The 9,841-nt window shown below is 53.0% G+C and overlaps 4 protein-coding genes across 4 annotated transcripts; 2 read left to right on the plus strand and 2 right to left on the minus strand.

Moving 5' to 3' along the window:
• Positions 1-2,732: 2,732 nt before the first annotated feature.
• On the plus strand, positions 2,733-3,269 carry ACA1_327370 (nitrate reductase (NADH), putative; the record flags this gene model as incomplete). Its single annotated transcript, XM_004336217.1, has 4 exons — positions 2,733-2,814; positions 2,913-3,033; positions 3,062-3,185; positions 3,216-3,269. 4 exons carry the CDS (start codon positions 2,733-2,735, stop codon positions 3,267-3,269), a joined length of 381 nt encoding a protein of 126 aa, XP_004336265.1.
• Positions 3,270-3,611: 342 nt separating this feature from the next.
• Positions 3,612-5,242, minus strand: ACA1_327380 (uncharacterized protein; the record flags this gene model as incomplete). Its single annotated transcript, XM_004336218.1, has 5 exons — positions 3,612-4,003; positions 4,135-4,248; positions 4,320-4,560; positions 4,650-4,838; positions 4,913-5,242. 5 exons carry the CDS (start codon positions 5,240-5,242, stop codon positions 3,612-3,614), a joined length of 1,266 nt encoding a protein of 421 aa, XP_004336266.1.
• Positions 5,243-5,463: 221 nt separating this feature from the next.
• On the plus strand, positions 5,464-6,427 carry ACA1_327390 (uncharacterized protein; the record flags this gene model as incomplete). The annotated part of the gene is made up of 4 exons (XM_004336219.1): positions 5,464-5,594; positions 5,667-5,848; positions 5,935-5,995; positions 6,070-6,427. The coding sequence occupies 4 exons, from the start codon at positions 5,464-5,466 to the stop codon at positions 6,425-6,427; spliced, it is 732 nt and encodes a 243-aa protein (XP_004336267.1).
• A 907-nt stretch (positions 6,428-7,334) lies between these two features.
• ACA1_327400 (uncharacterized protein) lies at positions 7,335-9,813 on the minus strand (the record flags this gene model as incomplete). Its single annotated transcript, XM_004336220.1, has 9 exons — positions 7,335-7,741; positions 7,800-7,917; positions 8,031-8,178; positions 8,355-8,488; positions 8,591-8,707; positions 8,812-9,024; positions 9,102-9,259; positions 9,351-9,440; positions 9,549-9,813. The coding sequence occupies 9 exons, from the start codon at positions 9,811-9,813 to the stop codon at positions 7,335-7,337; spliced, it is 1,650 nt and encodes a 549-aa protein (XP_004336268.1).
• Positions 9,814-9,841: the final 28 nt, after the last annotated feature.

The raw sequence follows: 9,841 nt of genomic DNA on the forward strand, positions 1-9,841 counted from the left end.
CTGCTGGTGCGTCTGGTGTAGCTTTGTTGGTCTTGTACTTGTCCAGCATGTCTGGCATGTCACTCATTGTGCTGTTGTATGCATCCCACTGGGAATTGGGAGAGAGGCCCTGCAGATGTTTGGGGATCTCATTGATGCTCTGCAGTTGAAGCTGAGCTCTGCTGTTGCTGTTGTTGTTGAACAAGATAGACTGGCCTGTGGTGGTTGTAGCCATGTAGGGGATTGGACTGGTCAATACAGTGCTGTTGAGATCATTGTCCATGATGTGGGAAGCAATGTAAAAGGTCAGCTCTCTGAGTCCTGTCAGAGGATAGACCACCACCAGTGGTTCATCCTTGTTGACATACAGATGTAAGTTCTGGCAGAGCTGTGATGGCTTGATGACAATGCTCATCATCTTGATGGAGAACTCTGACATGAAATCTGCCTGTTTTTTGTGTGGCATTGCTGTTGCAGTAGCACTGACAGCCTGACTGTCATTGTTGGCAGTATGCATGTTGGGGATCTCAATCTGTTCAATGGGGAAGTAGGCGTGTGCAAATTCGCCAATTCTGTGAAGAGCCAGATGTCCTTCCCTGCATGAGACACTGACCAATGGCAGGTTGACTGACTGGATGAGATTGTGAACCAGTCCCTGGAAAGTCTCTGTGGGTATGTGTCTGACCATGTCATACTGTGACTTGCAGTCACTGATTGTGTCATCATTCAAGGCCAGGAGTATGTACTTGAATTCCTGTGGTTGTGCACCACCCATGGAACTGGCGTGATTGGGCTGCAGGTAGAGGTACCTGGAATTATCATCTCTCATGAAGAGGACCAAGCTGTTGTGGTTCTTCATTGTCTTGAGCAGACAATGGAACTTGGAGATGTTGATGCCAGCCTGCACTGCTCTCTTGCAATGGAACATGCCAGCATTGGAGATGTTGGACACTGGACAGGCAAGCTTGACCAGAGCTGTCCCTGATGTGTCAAACAAGGACATCAGAAGGCCATGGTTGGGATCTCCCTCTGGGAAGAATTTGAGGTTGACATCAGTGATGATGTCCTTGATGGAATTGAAGATGGTCCTCAGCTTGTGTACCTGAATCATCTCAAACCAGACCAGACACTCCTTTGCCTCTTCTGATAGTCCTCTTTTGGTATGCTTGAGACTGATCTCAACCTCTTCCTCAATTTCCTTGTTGTTGTTGTTGTTGCTATGGGATGGCTTCATCATTGGGTGTTGATGAAACAAAATTAGGGTTTTGTATTTTTCTGATTGGCTACACACACATCCAGAAAAGGAGGATAAAACACACATCAATGATCTCTCAGACAACCTTCCTAATTTAATGGTGTCTCATCCTTTTCTGGATGACACTTGAGTGCTGGCAACATGCCAGCCCAAATGAATTTGCCTGGATAGAGAGTGTAGTGTTTTGCATTCAGCATACCAGTGTTGTCAGTGAATATCACATGGTTGCCTTCCACATGAAAGGTCATGCGAGCACAGCTGCTGACATGTACCAGTCTATGCTTGCCTGGCATGACCATATAGCATCCTGTGACTACAGGGAAGGTGTGAAAGCCATAGTTCATCCACCTCACCAAACAGAGATTGGTCTGGTCCTTGAAGTGCATAAAGTCCATCCCCACATGGGAGGCTGGGTTGTGGCTTGAGCTGTATGTCCATAACATTTTCAATCCAAGGAGCCCAACCATACCAAGAGGACAGATGGTGCATGGGAGTGTGCAAGTACAGGAGAGGATTGCTGCAGTCACAATGAACACTTAGGAGCGCTCTGTTGATGCTGTACCTGTTGCTACAACTGTTGAGTGTGATGGCAGTGTGCCAACAAAGACAAAGAAACACTGTCTGACTACCTCCTGCACATATTAAACTTGGAGGAGACCATGGTGCAATTCTACGACGCCAACGCAGCAATGACAATCCTGGACATCTTTGCAGTTTGCTCTGACATCCCTCTGCCTCTGACATCAGAGTGTGCAAGTGGAAATGCTGGCAAGGAGAAGGCATTTATGCCAAAGTGCACTTGCCACCAGCCACACTGGCGGTGGTTGGATTCAGGCATGAGTAACTGATTGCTTTTGGCTGGGACCTGTGTGTACACTGGGAGTTGACTGGTTTATTGGGGTGTGGCGGTGTGGCTGTAGAGGGGGAGGAGGTGCTGATACAAGTTTGACGCCTGGCCCATGGCATTGGCAGTGTGGGCCATCAGGTCCACCTTGGTGAGAAATCTGAACAGCTTGGTGTGGCACCAGTTGAGCAGTGAGTTGATTACCTGCAGCTGGTCCACTTGGCTGCCACATGATGATTCCACTGTGGTTGAGGATCTGTGGTTGCCTTGGTGCTTGATGGCGTGCTGCAGGTGGGTCCTCTTCCTCTTGAGGTTCTTCTACATGAGACTGCTCATCTTGGCACTGCTGGCTGACGCCAGGACCATGGAGGGTACTTTGGCCAGCTTGAAGATGAATTTGGTTGGCAGTGGGGTGGGGTTCATGCTCTGCTCATGCTGATGACCCCTGCTCTGACTTGTCCTCCCACTGTCTCCTTTTGTCATGGCTGGATCCAATGTGCAACTATTCTCAGGAGCACAAGCACAACATGCACATAGGGATAATGTCACAGCACACAGCACACAGCACACAGCACACAGCGCGACACATCGCACAGTTTCTGTTTGATCTGATAGGCTGACGCTGGATTTGCAGGCGACCCGCAGGGCAAGCGGATGAGGCACCTCAAGGTGCGATCGCTCATGGTGCCTCCCGGCGTGCCTGACTTCTTCACTCGCGTTCGCCTCGTCGAAGAAGGTACTCAGCATCCACTCCCACTCTCCATGCGTGAACGAAGCTCACGTGGTGCGGCTGATGGCGGTGGTGGGGTGGGGTGGGGTGGGGTGGGGTGGCAGGCAATGTCAAACTGAAGGGCCGCGTGTGGGCGGGACCGCTGGCGGTGAAGCAGGTGCTGGTGAGCGTCGACGGCGGCGTCACGTGGGCCGAGGCCACGCTGGCTGCCAAGGCCGTGGGCAAGTTCGCCTGGATCGCGTGGAGCTTCGAGTGGCGCAACGCGCGCCGGCGCCAAGCACTTCCTCATGACCAAGGCCATCGACGAGCTGGGCAACGCGCAGGACAATGCCGACGAGTGGAACTACTACGCCATGGGTGCCACGGTGCCGCAGTCGGTGCCCGTGGTGGTGGTGAGCTCGGCCTAGTGGCGCATCACCGGCAAGCCTCTGCCCAACCCGCCTCGCCACCCCAAGCTCTAATCTTAGGTTTGTCAGCACGTGGGGATCTGATGCTGGTCGCCCTGTGGGTTAGGACTGGTGGTGCCTTCCTGAACAGACCGGTGCCGCGGACTTGGTGCGGCAACACTGAATAACAACTTTATGTTGAGGTATCACGCAGTTGATGGAAAGATAAGAGAGCTCAGAAGAGCCTCTTTGATTTATTATCTAACGTGTACGTGTCACATATATGGTAACTACCTAATAAAGATATAACGGAATACCGGAGTCGTGTGCAAGTGTAGTTCACACTACACAACACTTTAAAGAGACCATTTGGTGTTCCCCCCCCCCTCTGACCGATCCTTAGAGGTCTATATTATATTATGACATAAACGGCAGTTGCATGATAGCTCCTTCGATCTCCGCCAGTAGCTCTGTTCTACTCACACCAGCTCCTCGTTGCCAGCGTTTGTGTAGGGCCAGAGTAAAGTGATAGAGACGCCTGTGAGCCCGCGTGGAGCCTTCGCCCGAGAGTCCCCAGTAGTAGTCGTCCCGGTTGACCATGAGGCGGGCGTCTGGCCTGTAGCCTGATAGGTCGACCACCAACATCTCGCGGTCTGGTGATTGCCAATCATCAACAACGACTGGCCAGTCCCACTGGTCAGGCTGCAGGGTCTTGAACGGGGCCAAGTCAAGGAGCTGTTTGTCCGTGCTACCCTGGTAGTTCAACGCACACGCCCATGAGCCGCGGTACAAACGGCCTGCACAGGTGCCTGCGCCATGGCGACGACCACACCACCAACAGAAGGAAGGGGCAGATGCACCATCATGAGTAGGAAAATCAGTGCTGTAAGGGCTCCGGAGCAGAACGAAAGTGAAGTGAGAAGAGAAAGAGGCTACGTACTGAGACCATAGCGACGAAATGTCTTTTCCAAGAGCAGCGACTCGTTGTTCGTCATGCGGTGTGTGCCTTCTCGGCAGTGTGCCGCTCTGACCAGCAGGGCCGCCCCAACAGTTCCTTATGATGGTTATTTTGATGTTGTTAAGCGGGAAAATGCCACTCCAGATGTGTGTTCCTGTTGTCCGTACCTTTGGCGGGCGAAAGCCAGGTCGTGTTGGGATACACCACAATGTCAAACCCTAGATCGATCACCGCATAGTGCGGAAGCACCCTCACATTGCTGCCACTCTCGTCCAGTATGCGCTGCACTACCGTGGCCCACATGAATTCAGCCACCGCTTCGTAGATGGGCAACACGCCGGTTAGGTAGGCCTGACTGATGGGCGGATTTGGTGGAACAAGGCCGACTCCCTTCACGTCAAGCATTTCCTGTGACAGCGAGGTGATGAGTTAGTGAAGAGAGAGAGAGAGAGAGAAACGTAACAAATTGCCGACACAGCAGATTCTCAGTGCCATACCACCACTTCGCCTGACCTGGATAAGATGAACACAGCGGCGCGATCGTAACGCGGCGGTCGCACGACGGACAGGTTCCTTGCAATGGGCACACCTTGCTTGTCTATCGCACGCTGTGGGGCCGTGTGCACCTTCCTCCTGTACGGGCCGGATCCCTTCTGTGCTCCCCCTGGCGGTGGATCTTGATACTCCTGTGCAAGACGCAGATGCCCACATCAAACCAGTGCTTTGGTGGCCGAACAGCGTACATGGAGGGGGGGCGCACATGAGCAAAGTGGTTTGAGGAAAGGAAGGCGACCTCGTCAAGCAGCCATGCATCAATGGCTTCGTCACTCATGCTATGCAGGCGAAGGAAGTCGCGCCGGAGGCGAGCGTAGTCTGCCACCATGAGACGTGCCGTAGCCACCCGGTAGAAGAGCTCTCCTTTGGTGGTTTCGAGTGCTGTGAGCGCTGCGTGGCATTCCTTGGAGAGTGCTGGCTGTGGCTGAGCAATGGAAGGAGGAGCGACGGAAGCAGCAGGGAGCCACCACCACAACAAAACGACCTGAAGCATAAACAACCCAGCCAGGCATCCCCAACACCACCTGCAGTGCATCTTCTTTTGCTCTGTTTCTTTTCTTTTCCCCCCCCCTCTTGGGCACCAAAGGGTTAACCAGTGGTAACCCTCTTTCATTTCGTGCACGAACGCCGTGTCCCTTGACCCTTGGCACCTCCTCAACACCACGGCACGTGCCAGCAGCAGCTGCTGGGTTTTTCTTCTTGCAGAATTATTCTCCGGTGGAGGCCCCAGTCTCTCTTCTTTCTCTTCGTCCATCAATGTACAAGCTGGCCTCTGTGGTGGTATTTCTCGCTGCGGTCTTGGCTGCTGCGGAAGCAGGTGTTGTTGGTGGCTCTTATCCGTGTCAGCCAACCGTTGGGACCACCACCTACGACCTCACACCCTTGGCGTATGTACATCAATCCCAGTGGCTCTGATTCTTTGGGGGTTTTGCTAACTCCTATATCAATTATATACACAGTGGCTCTATCTTTCCCATTACCGCTTACTTGCAAGGCAACAACTACTCGTGTGAGGTAGCCTTCTGCGATGATAACGAGGCACTAGAGGGGAATGATGGGGTGCCAGGCACAGTAGTGTGTTACTATCTCCGGAGGGCCGTGGCTGCCTATGCAGAGACCTCATCCATCTCTGAAATCTCCGGTACGTCAGGGTTTGAAACCCTTCGTGCGTGTAATTGGCTCCTCCCTCTCACACACCCCCTTTTGCTGAACCCCCTTTTGACTCAGGTGGGATAAGCATCTTTTCTCTGGGCAGCGTGCTAAACGACAGGCTGCGCTATCAAACAACGTTAGAAACCCTCCCCTGTTGATTGGGTGCTTGTGCAACGACTAATGCATCCGCCTCTCTTGTGCCTCGCGCAGAATTAATTTGCTCTGCGACCAGGACAGTGGGAGCACGGCTGTTGCTGTCAATGGCTCGTTCACCGAGGCAAGTGGCAACATTTATCTGAAGCTGGTATTCACCACGGCACTTGTGTGCACATCGTCTTCATCATCGCCATCGCCATCGCCATCAGCATCGGCATTGGCATCAACTTCAGCCTCGCCTGTGCGTGCGGCCAGCAGCAGCAGCGACCACTCGGTGGCAATAGCAGTTGGCGTAGCGGTACCCGCTGTGTTGGTGCTCGTGCTGGCAGGTGTTGGCTTCGTGGCCGTTGTGGCTGCTCTCTGGTGGCGTCAGCCTAGATTCAGCACTTCGGACTCCTCCCACCCGCTGTGACATTGCGCTCACCCTCATCATTCAAAAAAATAAAGTTAAGATTTTTGTTGGAGCTAGGTGTTGTGCACATCAACCTCATTGTACATTATTTATACTTGTGAGTTTGTCTTTCTTTTGCCTGCATTTGTGTTTGCCTGCTGTTGTGTCAACACTGTCCACTGTTGTTTTCCTGTTGACCTCAGGAATGATGTGAATGTGTTGTAGTCCAATCTGTTGCCTTACTCCACCATGCCCCTCAATCAAACACACTTGAGTCCTTGATTGAGAGAAGGTTGTCTTTTTGAGCAGGCAGACACATTCATGGCATGACATGAATTCAGAGATGACATTCATGCTGAGCAGGTCACTGTACCACTCAGGATGGCATGCATGCAGGATCTTCTCCCACAGCAATTTGGTGTGCTTTTTGAGCAGAACACCATCCATGTCATCAATCTTGCACACTTTGGTGTCAGTGGGTTGCAGCCCATCATACTTTCTCTTGTTCATGGTGGGGTGTGAAAGAGAAAACAACTTGCACACTTAATTGTATGTGGGAAGAATGCCATGTGGCATCACACATCCACTCAGGCACAAAAGCCCCCATTTTGTGTGTCACCAATTATTTGGCAAATGAAATGGTTCTATTATTTGTGGAGATGCAAATCACTTCAGGTGGACTGACAACCCACATAAACTTTGCAAAATGTGCCTCAACTGCCCACATGTCTGAACACAGGGCCTCATGCCATTGCATCCTCTCCCACAGTGTCACTTGGACAGTCTGATCAAAACTCAGCATGCTTGTTCATCCAAAACATTTGCAGCTTAACAAGCCAAACAAATTGCAAGTACTATTCCAATCTGTGTGCCCTTTGCCTTCTTTTCTGTTGTTCACTGTTGTTTTTGGATCCGCCTTGTTTTCAGTTTATTGTGGCCCCGCTGGTTTGGCCTCACCAGGTGTCGTCACAAGAAGTGGGCTGTTCGCAACTCGTCTCTTCTTCACCGCTGGGGACGAGGCATCGTCGCGTGCCTTCAGTGGCGAGGCGGGCATCTCCTTCCGCTTCTCACCCACCTCACTTTCCTTTTCGTTGTCTCCTTCCTCCTCTTCGACCTGGGGTGTCGGTACTTCGCCTGCCTCCAGGGCAGTCTTCGTGGGCGGCTTGCTGTCGTCGTCATGACTGTCGGGCTCGCTGACAAGTTGGTCTCCTTCCTGATCTTCACTGTGCTTGGCTTCGATCTTGACGACGCTCTCCTTGTCTTCTACATCATCCACATCGGCGTCGCGTTTTTCCTCACGATCCTCCAGTACCACCCCATCTTCTGTTGAAGTTCCTGTTGACGGCAGCAGTTACCAACCATGCAAAACTCAACTCTCTCGGCTTCCACATACCCTTGTTGGCAAGGAGTTGCTTGGCCACGTCCTCGAGAGTAGCGTCCTGTTTGGCAAGCGTGCAAAAGTACTCGAGACTGCGCTTGAAGGTCAAACGTTTTGCCCGCCACACGTAGATCTGTGGCGGTGGACCGGCTCGGGTTAGAGTTTGGCGACGAGGGGCAGCGTAGCGTGCAACCAACTGGCAATGCCAAGAGCGAGGTGATGCGGAGCGGAGGGAGAAACACAGACCTTGTCCGTGTTGATCTTCTTGTACTGGGACTCGATGGCAGCCTCGGGATCCATCTCCTCAATGACGGGCTCAAGCCATTCCTCGAGCGACACCATGCGACCGCGCTCCTCCTTTTGCAGAAGTGCCTGCAGATCTCGTACTGATTCCCTATGTGTGGTGGTGTGGTTGTGGTGGTGGTGTGGTGGTGGTGTGGTGGTGTGGTGGTGGTTGGAGGCAATAGCAGCACCAACAGCCGCCACACGAACAGGTACGATGAGTGTTGTTAGCTGCACGCTCGGCACTTGAAGAATGAGAAAAAAGGGAGAGGGGGGGGGGCAAAGTACCCTTCGAGGAGGGCAGCAAGGCCCTTCTTCTTTTTGTTGAAACGCACTTCCCGCGCAGCCCGCACAGCTGCTGGCTCCAGCGGGGCTACCGGGGGCTTTTCGAATGGTGGGCAGCCTTCTTTTTTCCAATCCGTCTGGAGAAAGGGAGCGGGCCAAATAAGCACCAGCATAGCACTTGGTCAGTGTTGAGTAGAGAAGGGGCACATAAGGGGGAAAGACCCAAACTGCAAACTTACCCAATTGTTTTCGCGCTTGAGAATAGCGTAGATAGTGTTGGTGAAGTGCATCCCATTGGGCGGGGTTTCCCAGAGTGAGGTTTTGGTTTTCTTCGTCAAACCGGCAATCTCATTTTTCTGCACCACACCAAGAAGGAGAAGGAAGAGGAGGAGTGGGTCAATGCAATTGAAATTGCACATAGCCAGCCCCGACGAGAGTGGCACAGAGCGTGTAGGTGTACCTGTTGCTCAGTCAGCTTTTGAGCGATGGTGGAGGATTCGCTGACGACTCGGAGGGACTGAAAGAAGACCAGGAACTGGACCATGATGTGGCGTCGGAACCACGGGTCGCGCAGCTGCAAGCGCAGCAGTCGGCTGGAGGTGAGATACTTCGTGAGATAGCACTCACTTGCCGCCGGCGGGTTGGCATAGCTGTAACTCGCCGCACTAGCCTCCTGTGAGAGTGCGGGAGTGTGAGAGAGATTAGGTTTTCCTTTCGTATAGGGAACAACGCTTAAAGCGTGGGAAGCACCTCTTCAGAGATGGGATACTGCTTGAATAGGTCCAGGACAGAGTTGAGGTGACCAGTGACGACCTGCCAGGCGTCGAAGGCCTTGATAGGGTTCAAAAAGTACGACTGCAGCCCCCAAAACATCTGATAGAAGGTCCAGTCCACTGGCGGTTCCGACTCTGATGGAAACAAGAGGGGGGGGAAGTGAGAACGATTGAGAATCAAACCAACAAACAACAACCAGCACATCTTAGAGAGCGCCACACGTACTGTCCTCGGGGGTTTCTTCGAGGGCTGGACTGGGCTCCTTGTCCATTGTGGTGACGTTGGCCACATTCGCTTCACCCTTGAGATTGACGCCTGTTGTTCAAGGAACAAACCGCACGCACGCACGCACGAAGTGGTGGAGAGTTGAGCGCTAGCAGCTTAGAGAGGGGCAAAGGTGTTTGCGCAAGTCGCGAAGCGTACCTGACTTGTCGGAGAGGGGGAACGCGTAGGCCATGAACATCAGGATGCGACCGGCAAAGACGAGGTCGTTCGTGCGGGAGAGCCGCTTACGGACCTCGGAGAGCGCTCGCAGGAGGGTATTGTTGGCGCGCGAATCCCCGATGATGGCCCGAGAGAGCTGATCGGCGCGATCCTCGAGCAGCGCAAAGAACTGCTGGCATTCCTCGATCGTATGGGACAGGAAGAAATCGCGCACCAACTCCAGCGGTGCCGCAGACTCGATCATCTTCTCGCGCCCAAGCCACAGCGCGATA

The sequence above is a fragment of the Acanthamoeba castellanii genome (genome assembly GCF_000313135.1).
Source record: "Acanthamoeba castellanii str. Neff unplaced genomic scaffold scf7180000084540, whole genome shotgun sequence".
Lineage (NCBI taxonomy): Eukaryota > Discosea > Longamoebia > Acanthamoebidae > Acanthamoeba > Acanthamoeba castellanii.